Source organism: Cnephaeus nilssonii, assembly GCF_951640355.1.
Source record: "Cnephaeus nilssonii genome assembly, chromosome: 19".
NCBI lineage: Eukaryota > Metazoa > Chordata > Mammalia > Chiroptera > Vespertilionidae > Cnephaeus > Cnephaeus nilssonii.
The window spans coordinates 44607344-44633223 of NC_137090.1; the positions used below are offsets into that span (position 1 = coordinate 44607344).

General features: G+C 56.0%; 2 protein-coding genes across 9 annotated transcripts in view; one reads left to right on the forward strand and one right to left on the reverse strand.

The window, feature by feature from the left end:
- ARHGAP44 (Rho GTPase activating protein 44) overlaps positions 1 to 9346 on the forward strand; it is a 192846-nt gene extending 183500 nt beyond the window's left edge. For 4 of the 6 annotated variants that reach the window (XM_079796948.1, XM_079796952.1, XM_079796949.1 and 1 more), the window contains 3 exons: positions 95 to 240; positions 2641 to 3018; positions 7902 to 9346. In XM_079796948.1, coding sequence (XP_079653074.1) covers positions 95 to 240; positions 2641 to 3018; positions 7902 to 8041 — 664 coding nt within the window. In that variant the 3' untranslated portion in view covers positions 8042 to 9346. Of the gene's footprint in view, positions 1 to 94; positions 241 to 2640; positions 3019 to 4709; positions 4760 to 7329 lie in introns of all 6 variants that reach the window. The other 2 variants (XM_079796951.1, XM_079796950.1) reach the window with 2 other exon arrangements.
- Positions 8083 to 25880, reverse strand: part of ELAC2 (elaC ribonuclease Z 2) — a 29540-nt gene continuing 11742 nt past the window's right edge. The window contains exons 9-24 of one of the 3 annotated variants that reach the window (XM_079796946.1): positions 25583 to 25641; positions 25429 to 25501; positions 24743 to 24855; positions 24117 to 24212; positions 23051 to 23189; positions 22887 to 22972; positions 21029 to 21147; positions 19745 to 19841; positions 13405 to 13543; positions 12946 to 12984; positions 12736 to 12845; positions 12047 to 12146; positions 11851 to 11971; positions 11631 to 11709; positions 11149 to 11293; positions 8088 to 10604 (exon numbers count right to left, since the gene is read on the reverse strand). In XM_079796946.1, the coding sequence (XP_079653072.1) occupies positions 10371 to 10604; positions 11149 to 11293; positions 11631 to 11709; positions 11851 to 11971; positions 12047 to 12146; positions 12736 to 12845; positions 12946 to 12984; positions 13405 to 13543; positions 19745 to 19841; positions 21029 to 21147; positions 22887 to 22972; positions 23051 to 23189; positions 24117 to 24212; positions 24743 to 24855; positions 25429 to 25501; positions 25583 to 25641 (1749 nt within the window). In that variant the 3' untranslated portion in view covers positions 8088 to 10370. Of the gene's footprint in view, positions 10605 to 11148; positions 11294 to 11630; positions 11710 to 11850; positions 11972 to 12046; positions 12147 to 12735; positions 12846 to 12945; positions 12985 to 13404; positions 13544 to 19744; positions 19842 to 21028; positions 21148 to 22886; positions 23190 to 24116; positions 24215 to 24742; positions 24856 to 25428; positions 25502 to 25582; positions 25642 to 25880 lie in introns of those variants that run through there. The other 2 variants (XM_079796945.1, XM_079796947.1) reach the window with 2 other exon arrangements.

Below are 25880 nucleotides of genomic sequence, written 5' to 3' on the forward strand. Positions count from 1 at the left end.
GCGGGCCGCGCTGGCGGGAGGCATGTTCTGCACCCACGGTGAGGTGCCGAGGGGCCCGCGTTCAGGGGTCTCATTCTGTGTGCTTGTGTTTCAGCGCTTCCAGAAGCAAGGAGCTTTCTCCGGGATCTGGGCAGAAGGGAAGTCCGGGTTCCAGCCAGGGGGCACCGTGTGCCGGGACGCCAGCAGGCACCAGCCCCGGCCCGCCGCCGGCCGACCAGAGCCCCCACACTCTCCGGAAAGGTACGTCCTGCCACCTGCACGTCGCCCCGGGCGGGTGGCTGCCTGCTGCCTGGAAACTCACTTCCCCACCAGCCTGGCTGCTCAGACGCCCTGTGGCCTAGCGAACCGTCCCCATCTTGCATCAGCGTGAGAGGTTACCACCTCCCAGAGGGATGTTGCGTCGCTGTCCCTCAGCTTCCTCGTCTGAGCAGTGGGCTCGCTAGGCCTGCTGTGCGGGGCCTCCTGCCCCCCACGGGCCTCACCCAGCTGCCTGCTCCTGGGTTGTTTGTGGGATGTGACAGCGAGGGGGACCGGTGGCTTGTCCCGGGGTCCTGCCCTTCATAGTTATGTTTAGAGCTGCAGGAATTCCTGCGCTAAGCCCGCGCCGCCCACCCCAGAATCTGCTGTGGAACACGCTGCCATGGACCCCTCTGAAATGACCCCCAAGCTGACGACCTGCTCCTGGTTCGCCAACGGGGGCCGCGGGAGCGGAGCGTACCCAGCCTTTCTGTCCGCTGTCATCTGCTCCGTCGCTTTGCAGGCTTCACATTGCTTAAAGGAGCCTCGTGTTACTCTGTCCTCGTTCCGGCCTGCAGCGCCTCCGTGGGGCTGCAGCTCCAGGGCTTGGGGGCCCGGGGCCGGTCACCTCGTCCACGCACGCCGTCAGGACCGGTGCTTTCCGCCTGCCGGCACCGGCCGCAGCGGCACCCATGACCCGCATCTGCCCTCAGCAGCCTTCCTCTGTCCCTTCCCGTCATGCCTCACGCACTCCACAAATAGTTGTTGGGCCCTACTGTGTGCGGAGCTCAGAGGGTGCCACCACAGCAGGCACACAGTAGGGGTGTAACCGTAGCAGGCAGCTCTCAGGAGGGTGAGCGTGGAGGGTACCGCAGGTGGCTGTACCGCTGCTCCCACGGGCCCTTCCGCGCCCAGGCATGGGGCCGCAGCAGTGGGCTGGGGTTTCAGCATCCAGGTTCCTCCAGCACCCAGAGGCCTCCCTGTGGTCTAGAACCAGTGCTTGGGCGGTCTGTGTGCAAGGCCTAACCCTCCCAGCCCTCACGTGGGGTGATGGCTACGCCATCGCTTTGTCCACAGGAGTCGGGGCTCCTCATGCCAGCGGCAGCTGGGCTTCCCTCCTCACAGCAGCGGGACCTCTGGGGGACGCGGCCTAGGGTGACGCAGGTCCCTTCCCGGAGGCGTTCGGGAGCTCAGTCACCACCGGCGCACTTCGCGGTTTGAACGCCTCCGTCTGTTGGCATCACGGCCTTTCCTGTAACTTCCCGGAGTGGCGATGTCACACAGACATCTTGGCGCTGTCACTGCTCCCCCAGTTCCTTGGGGAGAAGACAGGTTCAAGCATAGTCCCTGGGTCCCCACGGGCTCCTCGCCCGGGAGCAAGGCCCGCCTGGGCCAGCAGAGCTGCGGTGGTTTATTCGGTCAGGATGATGCGGGCTTCCTGGACGCGGTCTCATTGCTTCGCTGCCGTGCCGGGAGAGGTTTAGGGACGGGCCCCGGGGCACACAGTGGGAAGACGAGGCATTTGGGCCACGCTGATGGACCCTGGAGAACGTGCTTGCCTTGTCCACGCTGCACACGGAAGGAGCCAGGAACGTGCGTGAGGCGCGATTAGCATAGGGTTTGTTCCATGGAGGCGGGTGGGGGTCCCTGACGCCTCCTGGGGGCTTGAAGGACAATCTCTTCTGGAATTAGTGGCACCACAGGCAGCCCCACTGGGCTGACAGGTTGCCCTGGATGTTTCCGTTCCTCGTCCTCCCGGCCATTTCCGGTTAGACGTGTAATGTAGCTGTCATCCTTCAGCAGGACTAAGTCAGTACACAGGGACATGGAGGCCCTGCAGAGGAGGTGGGGGCACGGCTGTGCCCTGAGCACAGGGTAGAGGGCGGGGCGGTGGACGGGCAGCGCCGGGCGCTGGGCCTCTGTGGCCCACCTACAGGCTATCTGGCGCTACGGCCAAAAGTCAGCTTCGATGCTGACAGTCACCCGTCCTGGGCCCAGCGCCACAAGGTGAACTCTGATTGTCGTCTGTGGGCCGTGTCACTGGCTCATGCTTCCCGGGCCACCGATCCCTTTGCCACCCCAAGTGGTGACCGACGCGGGGAAGCTAGCCACGGCCTGTGGAGGGGAAATGTGTCTGCAGCCTGTGTGTGTGTATGTGTGTGTGTGAGAGAGAGAGAGAGAGATGGCAGGAATCCAAAGAGGAGAAATTAGTGAACAGAAATTAGGGAGGACATGAAAACTTCCAAGTCTAGGTGAATTTTTAAAAATTGTGTTGCCTGCTCTCAGGGTGCCAAGGGCGGGGGTGGCGAGGGGTAGGAGGGGGTGAGGGGTATGCCAGTGGCCACATGGACCCCGGGTGTCATGGAACAACCTTGTGTGTTGCTGTTGTGTTTTCTCTTCCAGTTTCCAAGAAGCTGGCACCGATTCCGCCCAAGGTCCCCTTTGGCCAGCCAGGCGCTATGTCGGAGCTGCCCACCGGCCAGCCGTCCCCACTTAGCCTGTCGCCTACGCCCCCGAGCACCCCGTCACCCTACGGACTCAGTTACCCGCAAGGGTACCCCTTGGCCTCGGGCCAGCTCTCCCCGGCGGCAGTGCCCCCTCTGGCCTCTCCTTCCAGCTTCGCCAGCACTTTAACCAAATCGCGGCCCACCCCGAAGCCCCGGCAGAGACCCACGCTGCCGCCCCCGCAGCCGCCCACAGCGAGCCTCTCCGCCTCCAGCCCGCAGTCCACGGAGCACCCTGTGCTCGACGGCATGGCCCCCGGGGAAAGCATGTCCACAGGTAACCACGCCCAGCTTCCTCCATTTTCCGTGAACTTGAGCACAATGGGCCGAGGGAGGGCTGCTGGTGCCACTGCCAGTTAACCCGACGTTGGCTGTGCTGGTGCCAACGTCGCTCTCCAGGGGATCCCCTGAGACGCCCCCGCAGCCCAGCCGGAGAGAGCAGCTCGGGAGGGACCCAGCTGTCCTGCAGGGGGCCTCAGGGGTCTCCCAATCCAGCGCCCGCAGCCAGGGCTCTGCGTCTGCCCTAATTTGGGGGCTGAGCGCCCGAGCTCTTGGGAAAGCTGGAGGCGGGGGAGATGGCCGACCCGCTGGCACCTGAGCACAGTGGTGCGGGAGGCGTTCCCCGTGTCTTCAGAAACACAACGAACCAAAGACATTTCCTTTTTATTAATTAAATAAGCCTAATTAGAAACATGTATTTCTAGCACCATACATTTAGGAAGGGGCCGGGTTCAGACAAGAGGTATGTCCCACTGGTTCTCAGAGTTGCTAATCAGACAAGCCCAATGGCTAAATTTAGTTTTGCTTTGAATTTAAGATAAAAAATGGAACTATTTTCCCCCAGAAAAACGTGTGGCATGAAATCATAAGCACACACGTTTAGCACACACCACTTGTTGTCTGGAAGAAGAAGACACTTTGAAACATCTCCCAGGATCGAGCACACGAGGTCAGAACTCGGCATATTTGTGTGGCCGCTGACTAGAGCCAGCCCCCCACCTCACCAGGCCGAGAGCCCGGGTTCACCTGCCTGTGTGGTCCCCGGTACACCCTCCCCACACACTCACACCACACACGGAGTTCAACACACTACACAAGTGCCCCCCACAGCACACACTACATGCACGCACACGCCACGCGCACTCAGCAGCGCAGCGCTGGGCCTGGCTTCCCGCGGAGACGGGCCTTCCCTTGGCTAGAAGGCGGCTTGGCCTGGGCCTCCGCTCCGTGCTGCCTGTGGAAGTCTAGTCCAGTGTGGGTATTTGTGATGGGTCCGGAGATGTAGATGTTGTGGGAGCAGCCGTCTGGCGATTTGGCTTGGTTTGGGCAAGGAATGATGTTGAAGGGACAGCTGCTGTCCTGTACCCGGAGGCTTGTAAAAATCGAAGGAAATTCTTCCTTGAAAGATGAGTGAGCACCACTCCCCACCCGTGGTTCCTGGTGCGAGATGTGTCCTCAGTGAGCCCCGATGGGAGGGAGCACAGGCCCACTGCCCTGGGGGCTCAGGGCCACACCCCTGGAGCTCCTGGTCACCCCGAGTTGTCCAGGGGGGCTGCTCCTCCCAACACATCAGCCTGCCAACTTCTGGGGCCGCCCCAGGAAGGGCCCAGGGTGGTGGAGATACTGGAAGCTCGTCTGCTCACCTCCTGAGACAGAGATTTGGGGGAAAGTGGGCCACAGGAGGCGCTGAGGGACAGGACAGGCGGTCCCCACGTGGGACGTGTGAGGACCCCTCCCACTGCACCAGCTTCAGGGCTGCTGCCTCTAGACTGAGCGACGCCCCACCCCGTGCCTTTCCGTTCAGTGTTCTCCGGCTGCATGGTTCTGTCCCGCCTGTGCAGGCCGGGGCCGAGGGAGGAGCTGGACCGATGGGGTGTGGCCACCTGGCCGATACGGGGCACAGTGTTGTGTTGCGTTCTTGTTCCGTCCTGTTCACTCCTCTCTCCGATCCTGTCATTGTCCTTGCAGCTGTGTGACATGAGTGCCGCAGTGTTGGATACATGTGAGGGGAGTTCAGGGTAAGCGGCCCCAGCCTCGCGTCCCCTGCCCGAGCCGGCGGCCACAGCCCTCCGCGCCGCACTGCATGTGGCTGGGCCCTGCATGGCCGCTCCCTCGGTGCCTTCCCCAGCGCAGCAGGAGCTTTCTGGGGTCCCTGGCCGTGTTGGGGTCTCTTTCCTGTCCTCAGGAGCTGGGGATAAAGCCAGGCAGAGGCCGAGCTCGTCTGCTCACCTGTCACCAGTCCCCTCCTCTCCCTGAGGTTGAGCTGACGGGGATCAGGCCGCCCTTCCCAGGACGGGCCTGCTGACTTCTCTGCCCAGCGTCCGGGGCAGTTCCTCACTCCACCTTGGTTTAGGGACCTGTCCACGAAGGGCCCGCCCAGGCCACGGGCATAGCCCCCGCAGCCTGGACCTGTCTCGGGGGAGGGCGTCCTGGGATCTGCACTCTCAGACTGAAGTCCACGCGCCTCCTCCAGGCCGAGGCTGGAGCTGGCGGATCCTGGAGAAGCCATAGCATTAGAGTGCATCCTGAGCTCATCCCCCCAGCTCGGTAAAACATTGGGGAACATTTACCCAGTTTCTGCCTGGTCTCCTCCTATAAAGAGCAGGTGCTCTAAAGTGAAACCAAGGCAAGAACATGAACGAAGCCAGATGGAACGAGGTGTTTCTGCCTCAGTAAGAAAGTATGGCCAGAGCCAATCTGAGGGCCCTCCAGGGGTGCCCCATGAGAGCTGCTGAGACCAGGGCCAGCAGGACCCACAGGCCTCCTAGCAGGAAACCAGCTGCCCCCAACCCCCCAGCACCGTCAGTGAGTCCCCCTCAGGGTCTCCAGGGAACAGCCAGGGTGCGCTGAGCAGCTCACCCCAGCACCAGTTCTGGGCCTGGCACTCTTTGCCTGCTGTCCGGACTGTCACATGACCCCCACCACCTGGGCTGTTCCCATTTGACTGTCCGGCACAGGGGAGGTGAGAAACCTGTGCAGGGTCATGTGCTGCCTGGTGGTACAGATGGGTGGGCCCCAAGCCAGCAGCAACCTCCCACGAGGCACCCAGGGGGGTAGCCCAGTGGGAAGGCAGGCAGGGCTGAGCTCAGCGCCACCTCTGCCCGAGGCCTCCAGTGAGGACAGGCTGCAGTGGCTCCCTGATGGGTGCTTGGGAGGCGGGAGAGGACCTGGGTTCCAGAGCTTCCATGTCTGTACAGTGTCTTTAGGACCGTGTCCACATGTCTGTCTGTCTACTTGGTATGGCATTCTTTGGGCTGAATGTTTGTTTTACCAAAAAAAGCAAAATAAGAAACCAACAAAACCCCACCTCCCAGTCCTGGCCAAAGGCTGCTCCCTCCCAGGATGCTTCCCCGCAGCCCCGGCCCAGGCGGAAGGCGAGGTGAGACAGCTGAGCAGGTGGGCGGGTGGCATGGCTGAGGGTGAGGGCCCAGGGCCGCACTCAGCTACCCGGCCTAGTGAGCCCTGCAGCCTGGGTGAGCAGGTGGGGCTCCCAGTGAGCCCTGCAGGCCGGGTGAGCAGGTGGGGTTCCCAGTGAGCCCTGCAGGCTGGGGTGAGCAGGTGGGGTTCACAGTGAGCCGTGCAGCCTGGGGGAGCAGGTGGGGTTCCCAGTGAGCCGTGCAGCCTGGGGGAGCAGGTGGGGTTCCCAGTGAGCCCTGCAGGCTGGGTCAGCAGGTGGGGTTCCCAGTGAGCCCTGCAGGCCGGGGTGAGCAGGTGGGGTTCCCAGTGAGCCCTGCAGGCCGGGGGAGCAGGTGGGGTTCCCAGTGAGCCGTGCAGCCTGGGGGAGCAGGTGGGGTTCCCAGTGAGCCCTGCAGGCTGGGTCAGCAGGTGGGGTTCCCAGTGAGCCCTGCAGGCCGGGGTGAGCAGGTGGGGTTCCCAGTGAGCCCTGCAGGCCGGGGGAGCAGGTGGGGTTCCCAGTGAGCCGTGCAGCCTGGGGGAGCAGGTGGGGTTCCCAGTGAGCCCTGCAGGCCGGGGTGAGCAGGTGGGGTTCCCAGTGAGCCCTGCAGCCTGGGGTGAGCAGGTGGGGTTCCCAGTGAGCCCTGCAGCCTGGGGTGAGCAGGTGGGGTTCCCAGTGAGCCCTACAGGCTGGGTCAGCAGGTGGGGCTCCCAGTGAGCCCTGCAGGCTGGGTCAGCAGGTGGGGTTCCCAGTGAGCCCTGCAGGCCGGGTGAGCAGGTGGGGTTCCCAGTGAGCCCTGCAGGCCGGGGGAGCAGGTGGGGTTCCCAGTGAGCCCTGCAGGCCGGGGGAGCAGGTGGGGTTCCCAGTGAGCCCTGCAGGCCGGGTCAGCAGGTGGGGTTCCCAGTGAGCCCTGCAGGCCAGGGGAGCAGGTGGGGCTCCCAGTGAGCCCTGCAGGCCGGGTGAGCAGGTGGGGTTCCCAGTGAGCCCTGCAGGCCGGGGGAGCAAGTGGGGTTCCCAGTGAGCCCTGCAGGCCGGGGGAGCAGGGGGGGGCTCTCAGGGCAGCGCAGCCCAGGCCCACACGGGGCCCCGCCTGTACAGAGCTGCTGGACCATCTCAACTCTGCAGCTCACAGGGACCCAGACCCACAGGCGCTGAGCCCTTCACCTCAGGACCCTCTTCCTGATCCTCTCCCAGGAACAGACCTTTAATGCCCCGAGGCGGCTGTGCCGCGGGGTGAGCAGCTCCAAGGGCTGAGAGATGGGGTTCTCCTGCAGTTGGGGAGCAGTTTGCTGCAACTTCGGCCCAGCTTCTGGGATCCTCTGCCGGGCCCTTCAGCCAGCGAGGTATACTTACTGTTCACAGCCTCAGGGTGATTGCACCGTCTCAGGATCCCCCCGCTGGGAAAATGGGGTTTTTCCGCTGCCTCACACCCTGTCCCTGCAGGCTTTAGGGAACTAAATGCAGCCCCGAAATTCCAGGAGGCAGCCAGTGGGACCGGCCCAGAGGCAGTGAGTGTGCGGGAGCAGCCGGAGCTGCTAGCAGTGCTGAGGGCCCCCCCGCCGGCAGGTCTGCGCTGGCCCACAGGCTTGCTTGGTAGAAGGGAAGCTGCCCAACCCTAATGCGACACTGCGATGACGCTGGCCCCTACAGGCTGGCCCTCAGTGGCCCACCCGCTCGCTTCCTAACGCTGACTAGCTGCCTGCCCTTGGCGTCGGGTCTCCTTAGCCGCAGCCCCTCCCCACTCACCTCTCTCTGCCAACTTCCAGATCTCGCTCACTTCGACGTCCCCTCCATCCACGTGGAGCTCGGGCCGGCGCTCCGCCTGAGTCCCCTGGAGCACAAGCTGCGGCCCTCGGTGGCTGAGAAGAGGGACTCGGAGGAGGACTCAGAGAGCACCGCCCTTTGACACGCGTGTACATACGTGGGCCCAGACCAGCATACGGCCAGGCGCCCTGGGCCCAAGTTCTCCGTGGCTCTCGCTGTCACTGCCACGCACGGCCGGAGTTCTGCAGAGAGCGGTCACCCCGGCCTGAGTGGCAAACGTCGGTGGTGCAGGTTTTGTTCGTTCCCCTCGGGTGGTGACGTGGGCCTTTTGTTTGATCTTTGCCTTTGACTTTGTGCCTATTTGACCTACTTTCAGCCTCCATGCCAAGCAGCAGCCCTCTCCACCAAGGGCTCCTCAGTCCTCTGCAGGGCGGTGGGGGAGGGCCAGGTGCTGGGTGAGACCTGGGCTGCCCTTACTGACAGCGACATCGAGTCCTCCAGTGTCAGCTGACGGGTGTCAGCTGGACGGCCACAGAAGGGGACGGAGAGCAAGCCCTTCACTTACGGGGCGAGACCGGATTCTCGAGTCCTGGGCGCTGACTTGCGCTGCACAGGGAGGCGGTCCTACTCTGTGGGTTCTAAGTAAACGCTGAACACATTTGTTTTACTTCCCAAGTTTTATTTTCCACACCGTGTTACCGAAAGCTCCTGTTTCTACCTTGCCATGTCACACTTCCAAATTTAAAAAATGACCTTGAGGATGTCTAGAGGGCCTAAAGACACCTCCCCATGTCCCCCCCAAACATCAAATGATCTGACAGTAATTCTACACCTTTGCCTCTCAGGGGCACCAGCTCACAGGTGCGGGGGTCGGGACCAGGAGCCTCTCTGCTGGAGGGCACTTGTGAATAGCAATAACTGTTACCCAGAGCACGGAGCAGAGCGTGAGACCGGCCTGGGAGACACCAGGCCAGCGCCCGGCCTCCAGCGTCAGGCTCTCTCCCCTTCTCACAAGACCCCACCCCCTCGGGGACAGGCGGGAGCACTGGGAGCCCACACACTCTGGGACTGAGACATCTGGGTCATGCATGCACAGCCACACTTTACAATTTTACCCTTTTAAGGCAGATATGACATACCTATACATGATATATTTGTATATATGAAATTTCTCTATATTTGTTTAATTTGAGCCATTCAACCTAAGCCAGTGTACAGGTGTACAATGCGGAGTTTAAGTGCGTCTAGTTTTCCCAGCACAGTGTAAAATAGCCCTCCTCTGACCGTGGGGTTGGCAGACTTGGGATGCTACCAGCTTTGCTCACTTCCTGTCGAGGGCGGTTCGGTACCCAATTTGCAATGGAGCCCGGGGGCTGAAAGCACCTTTAAATACATGTACAAATAGTTGTCAAAAGTAATCTTATTAAAATAGATTTATTATCCCTGAGCATGGCCTTTCGTGTTTAAGTTATGAAGTGTGTGGGGACACGGGACTTAGTGATAGGTGCTGCCTGGGGAGGCCCGAGGTCATGGCTAGGCCAGGCCAAGGCCTCCGCCTGCCTCCCTCTCGTCACCGGAGTTTTTAAAGCATTTCTCTATCTCCTTGGTAGGGGAATATACAAATAAAGACTAGACTCAGCTTTAAAAAGTCTCTCAACCTTCAAGCACTAACCTCAGTGCTGTTCAATCTCGTAAGGGGGCAGGGGAGCCAGCCCGACGTGCTACTTCTTAATACTCTGAAGGGCAACGAGGGGTTCTCGTTCTCACTGCGCCAAGGAAAGCCAGCTACCGTCGCGCTGCTCCCAGCACTGCCGGAGGCTGCGTTCCAGAGGCGCCGCGTGGGCCCAGCCATCCGACTGGTGCACGAAACCAGGCCCCGCTGGCAGCCCGCACAGCTGACTCAGCAGAAACCCGGCCACTGCATGCCTCCCTGGGACGGGCATGGTCCTCCCGCCTCAGAGCTGGCCTCTGGGACACGCTGGGGCCTGCGCAGGCGGCACCAACCTGGGAGGCTCCTGCAGAGGCGGCACCAGGACCAGGCAAAGCACTCGGGTTCCGCAGGGAATCTTTATTGACTTCTGGGCTCTGGAAACACTACTCCTTGAGCCTTGAGCACTTAGACGTCAACGTCCAAGACCCGTGTTCCCTGACACGGCCTGTCTCTAGTGCGGAGGGCATGGCTGGGCGGTAACAGGCCTGATGTGCGTTCTTCTATGTGACTTAAGTCACTGGCACCGAATTCCCAGTTTTCTTCCCTCGGCAGCCTCCTGTCCACGGCTCCGCCAGGCGCATTCGTGAGACGTCCAGCACGCAGTCCTCACCCGGAGCCCAAGTCAAGGCCCAGCTCCCTCCGCCTTTCCCGTGTGCCGCCCGTTCCACAGTGCCCTCGGCTCCCACCAGGCCGAGGGCGCACTCGGGACCCTGCGCGGGGTGGGGCGTGAGCCTTCCGAGTTCAGGGCCACTCCTGACCTTCATTCTGCCCTGACCTTCCTCTGTGGGCTGGCAGGCTCCTCCGCACGAGCCCGTTTCCGCGGGGGCGCGCTGTCCTCAGCTCTGCCCGCCTGCGCCTGGGAGAGGAGGGCCGCCTGCACCAGCCGCAGCTCCCTCTTCTCCCGGCGCTCCTCCATCTCCTCCAGGTCGTCGGCAAACAGAGCTTTCAGCGGGGCCATCAGCCTGGGCACCGTGGAGAGGTCTCCGAACCGAACCTGGAGGGCAGGACGGGGAAGACATGCCTCAGTGAGGAAGGCACGTGCCCACCCAGCAGGCACACATCCCCTCACCAACCCTGGGGCCACAGACCACAGCTGGAAAAAGAAAACGCAGAGGCGGTGGCCGGAGACTAAAGGAAGGGCAGAGACGCCCCATGGCAGCTGAGGGCGGCCAGGTGAAGGGGCTTCGGAAGACTAGGCTGCCAGACTCCGAAAATCAGGCTCCTCAGAAACAAGCCCGGCCCCTGCCCGGGCCAGCCTGGCTTCCCAGTCCCGAGAGGAGAGGCCGTCTCCAGGCTGCGGAGGCTGTGGTGATGGTGGGAACAGACGAGCCTCCGAGGCTCTGTCATTTCCAGCCACAAGCGCTGATGTCGGTCTAAACGGGCCTGCGGAAGGTCTGGCAGCCTTTCAAACCCGGTGCTGGTCCTGAGGGCTGATGGGCAGGTCCTCTCACCGCTGGCCCGACCGTCCCTCCCATAGCGTCGATGCGGCGCGCTCTCTCTGCCCATCCCCACCAGGTGCAGCCCAACCACACGCACACCTTCATGTGGTCAAAGGCAATGCCGACTTTCTCGTTGAAGTCAGGGCTGAAGAGGGGGATCTTGGCATAGCGCTGGCTGAAGTGGTTCAGCATGATGAACCCGGCGTTCATGCGCATCCCCACGCCGATCGCCTGTGAGGTGGTGCTGCAAACGGAGGGTTGGAGGGTTGGAGGGTTGCATCTGGCTGAAGCGCCCCCTTGGGCCTGCCCCTGCCCCCCCCAACCCGCCATATTCCCTGACGTGGCTCACAAATGATTCCAGCCTGTTTTTAGTGCTTTCTAAAGGTGGGCTGCCTCAGAGCCTTGCCTAGAGCTCTGCAGAGATAAAGCCGAAGGCCCCGAAGCCAACCACCGCCCCGTCGCAGCCCACAGCCCCTGGTGGGACGCAGGCAGGTCTTCCTCAGCAGGGCTGCCGTGAGGCTGCGGAGTCACAGGGAGGGGAAGGGAGGAAATGGGTGACAGGCCGAAGCATTCGCAGCTACCTGTGTGTCTTTTCCACGGCTTCCACTTCCAGACCGTCTTCCAGCGTGGCCTCGTGAATCAGCAGGGTGGCATCTTTCCCTAGAGGAAGCATGGGCGTGGGACAGGGTCCTGTGCTGGACAAGCACTCGGCCCCGGATTCCTGCCCACACTCCATCCCCTGACCCTGTGCCCTGTGTGCATGCTAGGATGACCACCAGGCTGTCAGCCGCCTCTACTCACCCATCTGGACCAGAGCCTCGCAGGGCATGGTGTCCCCCGAGAATACCAGCTTCCAGCCGGACGTATGGACCAGCGCACAGCCATAAGCATGCTTGCAGTGCCGGACCTGGCAGGTCTGGAACTGGAGGGCAGGGCATGGCTGCAGCGGTGCCCCCTCACCACCAGAGGCCCCCCACCCCATGCGGCCGCCCCATACCTCCTCCAGGTCACAGGCTCTCAGCAGTGAGCCAATCCAGCTCTCAAGTGTGGGGCTGGAAACCTCGGCTCCTTTCTGAAGGCATTTGGCAGGGATCACACTGTGAGAAAGAAAACATTAAAACAAATGTAACTTGAATCAAAGTTTAAGAATTTGGGAAACCCCCAAATCATCATCATAAAGAAACACAATTTAAATCACAGTCAATGAGACTGGGAAAGGTCTTCAAGTAGAACCAAACCAAACCCCCAGGCCACTGAGAAACCTACCCGGTGAGCTGCCCACAGCGAAGGCATTGCAGGCCCTGCCCAAGCGGCCCTGGCTGGGCCCAGCAGACGGACTCCTTCCCATGAGGTGGGCATGGGGCCAATCCCACCATACATCCCCTGGCAGGGCAGTCTCTGTGCTCACAACTCGGGCACGTGGCCCTGCAACTGTTTTATCAAGAAGTGTTGGCAAAAGTCTAGAAACTAGAACGGGGCTTAAATGAGGCTGCGAGGAAATGCAGCCAAGCAGACAGACATCTAAGTGAAGCCAGCTAGTGGTTTTGCCCTGAGTCAAAGCTTTCTCCCTGCTTCTGCCACTGGGCCATGTCAGGGGAAGGTTGCAGGGGTATCCTGACCTGCCCCCGTCAACTCTGAGCTGTGGAGGGGAGGTGACAGCCTCGGGGCGGGCTGCAGGGAGCTCACCTGACGTGGTGCAGGAGCGGCTGGCACTGGTTGTGGTACTGCTGGAGCCAGGCCCGGAGCTGGGTTGGGGCAACCACCAGCAAAGGGTGGAAGGGCTTTCCCAGCGATGCCTGGAACAAAGAAGTCAGCTAAACCAACGGCAGGCATCACAGTAGGCCTAGGTGTAACACAGGCAAGCCCAAAAAGCAGTAAGGGCAAGCCCACACTCACCAAAGCGCGTTCTCTCTGCAGCAGGATATTTAACAGGCCCTGGAAGGGGAAAGGAGACACAGATGAGACGAGACACGAGACGCCAGCAACCTCGGCCCAGGGTGGGGTCCTCGCCCTCTATTGGCCACCAGCCTCTAACACTGCTGTCGCTGGGAGCCGGCACATGCTGACCCAAGACAGAGCAGTGGCTGGGGACCTGGCTGCCCCAGGAGACCAAGCCCCACCCCTCTGGCTGCAGTTTCCTCCCCAGGCATGAGGGAAGGCAGACCCCGGCTGTGACATGGCAGCAAGCAAACAGAAAGACCAGCATCCTTACGGGCAGAATCGCTGAACTGGGTTCTGTGGAAGACCATTACCTTACAAGAGGTGAAGAGCCATGGCGGTGGGCAAGTTTAGGATGGAGGAGAGCAAGGCCACAGCTGCCTCAGGTGGGGCTCTGGGGTCCTGCCCAGCACTCACCGTGTGGTGATCCGCGTGCAGGTGGGACACGAACACAGCAGCAAGGGTGCCCAAGACCCTGTCCACATTGTCGCCGTAGTGACGACACAGCTGCCCAAACGTACCTTCCCCACAATCCAGCAGCAGGGACTTGTCAGAGCTACAGAGAAGCGAGACGTTAAAGGCTGAGGAGAGGGCTCTCATGGTTCAGAGGCCTGTGACCTCAGAGAAGAGCTGCAGCAGCGAATGCACTGTATCTCCCATAACCTCGCCTCTGCTTCTCTGAGGACCTTGTACAAACAGGAACGCAACTGTAATGTCCATCCTCCTTCCCACATAGACATCTGCCTTGCCTGGGGGGAAGACAGTCAACACACCCTATTGGAAAACACCTTGCCCTGAGGCCACTTAAGAGATTAAAAGTAACAATTAGCCTCCAGGCAGAAGCAAGTACCCCACCCTGTTGAAAACACTCTTGCCACAACTGAGAACAATTGCCTGGGGACAATTTAAGTCAGGATCCTATCAGTCTGTAGACAGAGGCAGTCTCTGGAGGCTTTGAGTCTTTGCCTGATCTAATTAGTCAGAAACAGCCTTTAACACTTTCCTGCACTAGAGATTGAGAGGTGTAGAGGATGCACCTAAAACATAGTCACAAACCCAAACAGACAGCCAAAATGAGGAAATAAGGAAACAACCACCCAAATGAAAGAACTAGAGAATTCTCCAGAAGAAGAGATAAATGAAGCAGAGATAAGAAATTTATCTGAAACAGAGTTCAGAGTAATGATGGTAAAGATTCTCAACAGCATGAAAAAGAATATAGTAACTATGAAAAAAGAACAGTCTAAAATAAAGAATGACATAACACAAATAACACATTGGAAGGAATACACAGCAGATTAGGGGAAGCTGAGGATCGGATCAGTGAATTAGAAGACAGAGTTGAAAATATCACTCAATTAGAGAATCAAAAAAAAAAACAAAAACAGGAGGACAGCTTAAGGGAGCTGTGGAACAACATGAAACATAACAATATTAGAATAGCAGGTGTGCCAGAAAAGGCAGAAAGGGAGAAAGGAATAGAGAAGGTGCTTGAAGAAATATGGCAGAAAACTTCTCTAACCTGGTAAAGGAAAAAGTCACACAAGTTCAGGAGGCACAGAGAACCCCAAGCAAGAAAAACCTAAACAGGCCCATGCCCATCCTCTCTAATAAAATGGTAATATGCAAATTAACCATCACTCCGCTACATAAGCCACGCCGCCAGCCAATCAGGGCGAGTATGCAAATTAACCCCAATCCAAGATGGCTACAGCCACAGTGAGCAAGGTTTCCCAGGTAACAGAGCAAGCCAAGCTTTCCATAGCCGTTGCAGGCCTAAGCCTCCACTCAAGCTACAAAGTTTCAATTATAGAAGGTAAACAAATTCAAACAAATGGCGGCAGAATGGAGCTTGAGAGAGCAGGCCAGGGTTGCCGGCGGCAACAGGGGAAGCAAAGCTTTCCACACACCCTGGCCGGGCTCACCCGCTTAAGGCTACAAAGTTTCAATTGTAGAAGGTGAATTAACTGCCACAGAGATGGCTGCCGCCCCGGAGGGAGCAGCAGGCTTGGCTCCGCTCCAGGCTACAAAGTTTCAATTGTAGAAGGAAAATAAATTCCAGATACCAGGGCCTCCGCTTGGGTTGCCAGGGGGCGTGGCCGGCCTGCAAACCACCACAGGCCCCTCGCTCAGGCCGCTCCACGCCCCAAGGGAACCCCACCCTGATCCGGGACACCCTTCAGGGCAAACCAGCTGGCCCCCACCCGTGCACCAGTCCTCTATCCTATCTAATAAAAGAGTAATATACAGATTGGTCATCACTGCAACACACAATATAGCTGCCCCCATGTGGTCAAAGATCCTGCCCCCATGTGGACACAAGATGGCCACTACAAGATGGCCAGCAGGAGAGGGCAGTTGGGAGGCACCCGGCCTGCAAGGCAGGGCAGTTGAGAGGGACCAGGCTTGCAAGGGAGGGCAGTTGGAGGTGATCAACCCTGCAGGAGAGGGCAGTTAGGGGTGACCAGGCTGGCAGAGGAGGGAAGTTGAGGGCAAACAGGCTGGCAGGGGAGCAGTTAAGCATCAACCAGGCTGGCAGCGGAGTGGTTAGGGGGTGAGCAGGCTGGCAGGCAGAAGCGGTTAGGGGCAATCAGGAAGGCAGGCAGGCAAGCAGTTGGGAGCCAGCAGTCCTGGATTGTGATAGGGATGTCCCAGATTGGAGAGGGTACAGGCTGGGCTGAGGGACAACCCCCCGCTGTGCACGAATTTCGTGCACCGGGCTTCTAGTACACATCATAATTAAAAGGTGAAAAATTAAAGACAAAGAGATAATCTTAAAAACAGCAAGAGAAAAGAAACTGTTACCTACAAACCATTTCCCCTAAGAACAAGAACAGGATAGGGTTGCCCACTTTCACCACTCCTGTTCGACATAGTACTGGAAGTGCTAGCCGAAGTGATCAGACAAGAAGAAGAAATAAAAGGCATCCAAATTGGAAAAGAAGAAGTAAAATTGTCATTATTCGCATACACGATATTGTACAAAGAAAACCCTAAAGACTCCATCAAAAAACTCCTAGACTTAATAAATTAATTCAGCAATGTAGCAGGAGACAAAATTAAGACCCAGAAATCTATGGCTTTTTTACACACCAATAATGAATTCACAGAAAGAGAAACTAAAAAAATCCCATTTACCATTGCAACAAAAAAAAATTAACTAAGAAGGTAAAAGACCTGTACTTGGAAAACTACAGGACACTGAATGGATAGAGGAAGACTTAAACAAATGGAAGAATATACCATGCTCATGGACTGGTAGAATCAACATCATTAAAATACCCATACTACCCAAAGCAATCTGTAGATTCAATGCAATCCCCATTAAGATACCAACGGCACCTAGAACAAATTCTCCAAAAATTCATATGGAATAAAAAAAAGACCCCAAATAGCCACAGCAATGTTGAGAAAGAAGAACGAAGTTGGAGGGATCACAATACCAGATATCAAACTACTAGAGGCCCAATGCACGAAGATTCGTGCAAGAATGGGCCTTCCTTCCCCTGGCTGCCAGTACCGCCTTAGCTCTGGCCCGGAGCTGCCTTTCCACCTTCCCACGCTGCCCAGAGGCCCAGAGTGGCTGGGGCAGTGCGAAACGCCTGCGTCGTCGCTATGGCGACAAAGCAAGCATCCTGCCCCGCCCTGCCCCCAGCCACTGGGCTCCTGAGTATGCTAATTAACCCATCATCTTTGTTGGGTTAATTTGCATACTCACTCCTGATTGGCTGGTGGGCGTCAAAGTTATAGTCAATTTGCATCTTACTCTTTTATTAGTGTAGATATTACAAAGCCACTGTTCTCAAAACTGCCTGGTACTGGCATAAGAACAGACATATAGACCAATGGAACAGAACAGAGAACCCAGAAATTGACTCAAGCCATTATCCTCAATTAATATTTGACAAAGGAGGCAAGAGCATACAATGGAGTAAAGACAGTTTCTTCAATGCGTGGTATTGGAAAAATTGGACAGATACATGCAAAAAAATGAAACTAGACCACCAAATTGCACTATACACAAAATAAATTCAAAATGGATAAAGGACTTAAACGTAAGATGGGAAACCATAAAAATCTTAGAAGAATCCATAGGCAGCAAAATAGCAGACATATGTCATAGCAATATCTTTACCAATATAGCTCCTAGGACAATGGAAATTAAGGAGAAAATAAACAAATGGGACTACATCAAAATAAAGCTTCTGCATAGCAAAAGAAACCATCAACAAAACAACAAGAAAGCCCACTGCATGGGAGAACATATTTGCCAATGTTATCTCCAATAAGGGTTTAATCTCCAAAATTTACAGGGAACTCATACAACTTATTGTGTTGTGTTTTTTTTTGTTTGTTTGTTTGTTTTACAGAGAGGAAGGGAGAGTTAGAAACATGGATGAGAGAGAGAAACATCAATCAGCTGCCTCTTGCACACCCCCTACCGGGGATGTACCCGCAACCAAGGCACATGCCCTTGACCGTAATCGAACCTGGGATCCTTCAGTCCCCAGGCCAACACTCTATCCACTGAGCCAAACTGGTTAGGGCGAGAACTCATACAACTTAACAAAAGGAAGATAAACTATCCAATCAAAAAATGGGCAAAGAACTTAAATAAACACACTTTGAACGAGGACATACAGAAGGCCGAGAGACATATGAAAACATGCTCAAAGTCACTAATCATCCGAGAGATGCAAATCAAAACAACAATGAGGTACCATCTCACACCTATCAGAATGGCTATCATCAACAAACAAGGGCTCGTGAGGATGCAAACAAAAAGTAACCCTCATGCACTGCTGGTGGGAATGCAGATTGTGGAGAACAGTATGGAGTTACCTCAAAAAATTAAAAATGGATCTCCCATTTGACCCAATAATCCCACTTCTAGGAATATACCCCAGGAAATCAGAAACAACAATCACAAAGGACATGTGCACCCCTATGTTTATAGCAGCACAATTTACAATAGCTAAGATTTGGAAACAGCCTAAGTGCCCATCAGCAGGTAAGTGGATTAAAAAACTGTGGTACATCTACATAATGGAATACTACACTGCTGTAAAAAAGAAGGAACTCTTACCATTTGCAACATCATAGATGGACATGGAGAGCATTATGCTAAGCGAAATAAGCCAGTTGGAGAAAGGTAAATATCACATGATCTCACTCATTTGTGGAGTATAATGAACAACATAAACTGATGAAAAATAGAGCCAGAAAAAAAAATATTTTAGAATATAATAAAATATTTGCAGATTTTTAATTATTTCCTACAAGTTTTGTGATATTATACTATGTTATAATTTTGGTAATATATTTAAAATCTCTTTTTATTGAAATATTGTTTATTGCATACAAATGGCTAATTATTTTGTATCTTCTATCTGGTACTAGATTTATTTTGTATTTTGAAAAAAAAAAATTTCATGAGAGTGGGAATTACGGGCTTACCACACAGAATAGTTGAATAAATAGTAGTTGAATGAAAAAAAAAAAAAAAGAATATAGAAAGTATACAGAGCTATCCAAATGTGGGCATTAAAAATGCTTATGTGGCCCTAACTGGTTTGGCTCCGTAGAGCGTCGGCCTGCGGACTGAAGGATCCCAGGTTCGATTCCGGTCAAGGGCATATACCTTGGTTGTGGACACATCCCCAGTAGGGGGTGTGCAGGAGGTAGCTGATCGATGTTTCTCTCTCATCGATGTTTCTAACTCTCTATCCCTCTCCCTTCCTCTCTGTAAAAAAAAATCAGTAAAATATTTTTTAAAAAATGCTTATGTGGAATGGGAGGGTGAACATTCACCCAACCTCATAAGGATCCTGATTCTTCAGAACGCCTGTGCAGCACCCACTGGTGACCAGAGGTGGGTGCTGTGTCACAGGAGATCTGGCTCCGCCGGATGTTCTACCCCTGAAGCAGTGCTGGTTTCCTCAGCCCTATCCTCACAGCTGGCCAGGGCAGGAAGCCCAGGGGTCCTCCGGGAATGAGGAAGTGTGAACCCCAGCGACCAGTGGAGCTCCGTTTTAGCTGCTCCCAAGCAGGACCTGGAATTCTGACGCCGCAAGCTCTGCCGGCTGTGCTAGGAGCAGCCGCCCTGGACCGTGCTCTGGTGAGGAGGCGGGTGTCTGCGGCCCTGCCTCCTCCTCTGGGAGAGCCGTGAGGCCAGGACGGCTGCACCCGCTTTTCAGAGAGAAGCTCAGGAGACATTACCATACACACCATGAACCTTCCAGGGCTCTTGATTAATCTCGGCTGAGAAATGACAACAGGCAAACCCAAGAAAATCTACTAAAAACCATCCAATCAAAGGGCTGAACACAAAACAAATGCAGCACCTGGAGGCTGTTTCCCACATGAGCAGTACCTCGCTATGGAGACAAGGCCAGGTAGGGATTAAGACCCCAATTCACATTTGCACCTGTCACTCACCCGCCAAGTAACCTGAGCATCAGTTTACTCATCATTAAAATGCAGTCACTACTTCATAGGATTAATGTGAAAACTAAGTGAGATAATCTCTTAGCAAAATACATGGTACATGGTAGAATCAGCTATTTTTATCAAAAGACACATGGGTGACAAATCTCAGTGATTCCCGAAGTCTGAGTGAGTTCCTGAGGCTCCTCGCGGGAGCACTCTAGCCAAGACGACCAGCCCCCAGGGTTCCACCTGCTGTGGCGGTGGAGACCTGGGTGTAGAGAACCAGCAGGCTCCATGATGGGCGGCGTTTCCTGGAAAGCAATCATACCTGAGGTTGACAAGTGTGGCGCTGACATTTCGAATCTTCATGGGGATGGCGGACCCTGTTCCCAGGAAGATGATTTCCGGATACTGGCCTTTTTTCTCTATGGAAAAATGCATATGAAAGGTTCACTTCTTCCCGTCAAATGGGAGCCAGCCTTCAGCCCTGACATGAGTAAGCCCCAGGAGGGCCTGGGGCTCCATGTGGCCAATACCCTGATGGAAGGGCCACCGTCAGAGGGTTACAGGCTGTCTGTGGAGCAAATGAATTTCTCAGGCTTTTCTTCCAGAAAATTGTTGCAAGTCACTTCAGTTACAAAGGGCCTTCTTTGTGCTTGGAATCTGCATGTACCTCCAGGGGCTGGTGTCAGCTTGCATCAGCTCCGACCACCAGACCTGCAGCACCCCGCTTCCCAGGACTGTGGGCTCAGGGTCAGCTCCAGAAAGGAGGCACAGCTGGGGCTGAAATCCAGGGCACCTGACAATTCTGCCGCTGGGGCCCCCTCCACCGCCTCGCCAACCTGACAGGTAGCACGTGCACATCTGAACCAGAAATCCAATCAAACCCAAAGGCAATCAGTCAGTCTTCCCCAAAACACCAGGAGGCCAGGCCAAGAGGTTACTTGCCTGGGACTGAGTAGATTACAAGCCCACCTTCTACTCCAGCCATGTCTATTTCTATCATTAGTTAAAAGGACACTGGGGCCCAGCCAATGTGGCTCAGTGGTTGAGGGTCGACCTATGAACCAGGAAGTCATGGTTCAATTCCCGGTCAGGGCACTTGTCCAGGTTGTGGGCTCGATACCCAGTGTGTAGCGTGTAGGAGGCAGCGGGTCAATGATCCTCATCACTGATGTTTCTCTCTCTCTCCCTCTCCCTTCCTCTCTGAAATTAATAAACATATATTTAAAAATAAAGAAAACGACACTAGGAAAACCAGAGGAGCAGAGATCACTAGGTTCCCTAACTGCTCTTCCTCAAGAGGCCAGGAAAGCTGAGATGAGGGGCGTGGCCAGAATCCTCGGTGGCTCATTAGCAAAGCCAGGACTAGGTCCCCATTCAACCACGTCCTGGCTCAAAGTTCTCCCCAGCGCCTCCCAAGAGCTCCCAGAACTGCTGCTCTCGGCATTGGCCCTGGAGAGAGCCCGTGTGCCTCCACCAAGCCTTCCGTTGGCTGGTCCAGAAGGGCAGGCACTGGTGTTTTCCGACAGAAAAGAGGGAAGCGGGCAGTGCACACGTTAACCCAGTCGGTGGTGGGCTGGGAGAAAGGCTGCCCGGGTCCCTCCCTCACCTGCTGGGGCCGGGCTGTCCCGTGCGGTCTCCTTATACTCCTGCACACTCTGTTGGAAATTGGGGAGCTTCAGGGCCTCGTCTATGAATTCATCAGGATTGCAAGTTAGAAGAGCATCCCTGCAAAGAGAAAAGTATTTCAGGCGACCAGGGGGTGTGTGGCTGCAAACAAAGACCAGGTTGGAGATCCATAATCAATTTGTGAAGAAAATCTGCAAAGTTGTTTCAAATCAAGATTGAAGACCAGGTGCCTCAGAGTCTGGGCAGTTTTGTTCCATCCATGGCACCCTTCTCAGCAATAGCTACAGCTCCTCAGAACACCTCTCAGCTCAGAGCCGGACCACCCTGGCCCCGCTGACATCTACGTATCTGCTCACTGAATGCTAACAGCATCTAGATTCCCCTGGAGGCCAGGGAAAGGAGGGAAGCAGGGGAAATTACCCCAAATGGTGCCTCTCAAACTTATGTGCATACAACTAATCTCCTTTGAACCCCGTCAAACTGCAGGGCCTGAGTCAGTGGAGCCCGAGATTCATCCCCAGCAGTGTCCAGGTAGTGCTGTGCTGCTGCCTGGCCACGCTGAGCGCAAGCCTCGGAGCAGTGGCTCGTCCATCATCTGACTGAGCACTGAGATCACCTAAGTGACCTTAGGTCAGCAGTTCAGGAATTCCGTTTCCCACAGGTCCCAGGTGAGCGGGGGTACGGCTACCCATCGCAGCTTTGTGAACGCCTCTGCGGCTGCAGACAAGCCTCCACCCTGCCTGGGGCGCCGTGCCCGCCCCCAGCAGCATGCGGCCCCCAGCACCCTGGAGCAGGTCCACCGCACACACTGCGGAGCGGACAGGCAACACCAGTGACTCCAGATGCAGGCCTTGAAAACAAAGGATGTGGGGCCGCAGAGCCTTTCGGGACGGCAGGGTGTTTACCAAGTGTTGTCAGGAGCTGCGGTCACCAACCTTTCGGACCTATGGACCACCAGTAGTCCGCGGACCACCGGTTGGCGACCACCGGTCAGGAGCGTCCCTTGGGCTAAGAACTACCCTAAGGGAACACTTCCAGGCAGAGATCGATACCTGAAGCATTTACTGTTTCATTAAAACAGCAAAAACTTGCAAATGCCTCAATTTAACGAACATCCCTCTATGGGCTTCTTGGGAAGACTATATAATGACACAGGGAAGACTATATTATACAGTATCAGGTACTATATATACCAGTGATGGCGAACCTGACACGCGTGTCAGCACTGACACGCGTAGCCATTTCTGATGTCACGCGGCCGCTGAGGTTTATTAAATAAAATTATATATAACAATTATACATTTATGTTATTTAAACTATAAATATCGCGAAATAATGTTTTTTCCTCAAAGTGACACACTACCCGAGTTATGCTCAGTTTTTTGGCGAAGTTTGACACACCAAGCTCAAAAGGGTGCCCATCACTGATATACAATACATCCCATATACTCAAGTTAAAAAAAGACTTTGTCAACAACCCTCTCATCTAGCCCTGAAGGGATTATGGGGGATTATCTTCACGATACATTCCATATTTCTACACTGAAAACAATGAACAGGCAACACTGTTCCCAGCAGAGAAAACAACTGCGGAAAGGGAGAGTCATGGACGCCACCTTCCAGCTCAACACCTGAGGTCAGCTGGTTTCAGCAACGCCCTGGTCCTGGAGCACAGCCGCACGCCCACCTGCGGACTGTCTGTCGCTCTAGCTCCTGGGGCAGTGGCAGATGGGTAGTTCCGACAGACTCCACATGTGTGCGAAGCCCAAAATATTCTCTACCTGGCCCTTCCCAAAAACCACCTCCGGCCCAGACCGTCCACGGGCTGAGTCACAAACCTCTGCCACCCCCTCCGGGGCCGGAGCTGGTACTTGAGGAGGCATTCGGCACGGACCGTGGGCACAGAGAAGGCGGCGCCTTCCTCCTGAAAGAGAGAGAGCACACTCCCTGGAGAGAGAGAAGGGGGAGCGCCAGGGCCACAGGGGCCGTCCTGTGACACTACCTTACAGTGGAGGCTGGCGAGCGGGGGGAAGATGTCAGGGTGGATGAGGTTGAGCTGTGTCTGGATCTTGTGGCTCCGGAGGTTGTGAACGGACGTACAGTTCTCATTCAGGATCAGGTGCTGGGTGTCAGGCCCAAACCTAAGAAGGAACAGACTGCACATGCATAGCGTCCTGCAGGGCCTCGTCCTGAGGGGCAGCACTGGGCACAGAGCGCCAACATAAATGGAGGTGTTCAAAGAGAATAAGTGACTTGTCCAGGAAGACTGTTACTAACTCGCCAAACAGAGTCCCACTACTTCTGTCTCAAAGTCCAGTTTCTCCCCAAACTCAAACCAGAAAAAATAAAGTACCAGAAAACAAGGAAAGTTACAATGTTGGGAGCCTACAGCTACAGCCAGGAAACGGAGTGCAGTGCGGGCTGGAGAAAAGCCTGGGAGGAAGCCACATGTCAGACTCAAGGCCTAAAGGAACAGGCGAGGAGGGCCGAGGAGTGAGAGGCGCCAGGCCAATGAGGGAAGAGATGCAGGAGTTGCCGGCAGAACCAGGACAGGCAGGCTGACCAGCCACCCATGGTCACCACGTGCTGCAAATTCAACGCAAATAATTCCCCACCCGATGCTGGCCCAGCCAATGCGGCCAACAGGAAAGCATGCCCTCCTTCTAGCACTACATTCTGGTAGACCATCTGCCTCACAGGGCTGTTGGGAGGATTAAAGAAAATAAAACAAAATGTAGACTATTTAACACACTGCCTGACAGGGGTGTTTAATAAACTGAAGCTTTCATTTTAAACCTGCAAGTCTCTTCTTCAGGCTACACGCGTGGAATTGTCAACAAAAAGGCAGCGTTTGTTCAGACACTGAGTGTGGAGGGTGTGAGCGGCACAAGCAGGACATGTGCGCACACGGTGCCCCCTAGTGGTGACACTTTAAGAGGGATGCAGGTGCCGGCTCAGAATGCAGGGACAGCAGGAATCCCAGGGAAGTCTAGGCAGGCGTGCAGTAAGGGTGGGAGCGCTTGAAGGAGAGGGGAACGTCACGCGTGCTGCTGGGCCAGGCTCCATACCTCTCCATCCACTGCTGGTACCTGCCATCCGCAAGCACACTCTCTGGGGCCAGGTGAGCCACCAGGGCCACGGGGGCATCGGCACTTCCTTGGAACCTGGATGGGAGGAAGGTGGGCTTTGCTTTATAAAATGACACAACGTCAGAGCACGCAGGAAGCAGACAGGGCGGCGAGGGAGGGGCACCACTCGGCTCTTGGGGACCACACTGAGCGTACAGCCTCGCGTCCAGGCCGGGCTGCCCCCAGCTGCTCCCAGAGGGGCCAGAGCAGGGCGGAGCCCCAGGCTGCCCCGGGTCCCTCTACGCACAAGCTCTGGGCCTACCCTACACTTAAAACTCTAACTGGCTATTAACGTCCTAGTCCGCAGGTCTCTGCTTTGTCATCTTTTCTAATTTCACTTCCAGGCTGCGTAACCCACAAAGCCCACCAACCACCAATCACTGAGTGAACCCTGCCGGCAAGACGGGCCTAAGGTAGGAGACTGCCTTGGCCTTTCAAATCCTGAGTGTCCCGGCGGCCCGGCTCTGGGCCAGGAGCAGCCACAGGTTGGGGGACACCCTGTCGATGCCGCTGGGCCCTACGTGCAGTATGTGGGCTCTCACTCGTCACCGCCAGGACCCCGTTACCTCTGGAAAGCAGCGTTCTCGCAGATGGGTTGAATGAATCCTTTGTCTGGACACTCGACCACAACAAAAGTGAGCCCGGGGTCCGGGGGAGTACAGATCTCTTCAGCCAAAATCTGCAGGGTCAGAGGGTTGTGATGCTCTCGCTGAGCAGCGCCAGCGCCGCAAGCACACCGCGGCCCGCAAGCCCACCGCACAGCCCAGGAGCCCTGGCGGCAGGCACAGGGCCAGCGGGAGGAGCACCACTGCCCCGCCGCCCCTGCTCCCTCAGGCAGGATCTGACCAGCAGAGGGCATTTCAAACCGACAGTGGCCAGAAAGCCAGGCATGGCGCGCACGGCTCTCCGGTCGGTGGCCACGGGGCCTAAAGTCCTTAGGCTCTAGAGAAAACATCCTGGCAAAGAGCAAGGTAGCCTTCTTTGGGGCCATGCACCCAAAATCCATCCTTCTGGGGGTCTTCCCTGAGCTCAAGTACAAGGGAAAGCATCATCCTACCAGGAGGGGGACCCCCAGACCCTAAGTGGGATACAAAAGTGCCCATGGCAGCCAGCGTAGCTTAGCCAAGGGGCGAAACCCAAGCTGTTCCACTTCCCCCGAAAGTGCTGTCTGCAGGGCTCGAGCCGGACAGAGACCGTCCCTGGGCCAGGCCTGACCTGTAAATGCGGAAACATCGTGAAAGCGGCATCTCACCTCTCTTCCCTCAAAAGTGATGCTTTTCCCATCCTTGACGGCAGAAATGATGGGAGCGATGGCAGCTGTCCCCCTGGAAGGAAGAGGAGTGTGAGACGGGGGCTTGCCCACCAGGCGGCCCCACAAGGCCCCGCGGGGGCGGCCCCACACTCACACTGGGAGGCCCAGCTCTTTGGCTTTGAGCACCAGGAAGTTTCCTTTCTTCAGGTGAAGCTGTAACGAAAAGAACGCAAGTGTACTTCCAGTAACTAATGAAGAGGCTTGGTTTAACCAATTTTCTAATAAGTGCATCTTTCTGGTTTTACTTATTATTGTTATTACAACTCATTAAACTGCAGGCTAGTTTACTGCTTTCAGATGAAGTATATTATATTCTGAAGTCATTTGTTTTGAAACGCTTTAGTAATAAAAGCTGAATGACTTAAAAACACAGTGCTTTCGTTCCCAACATT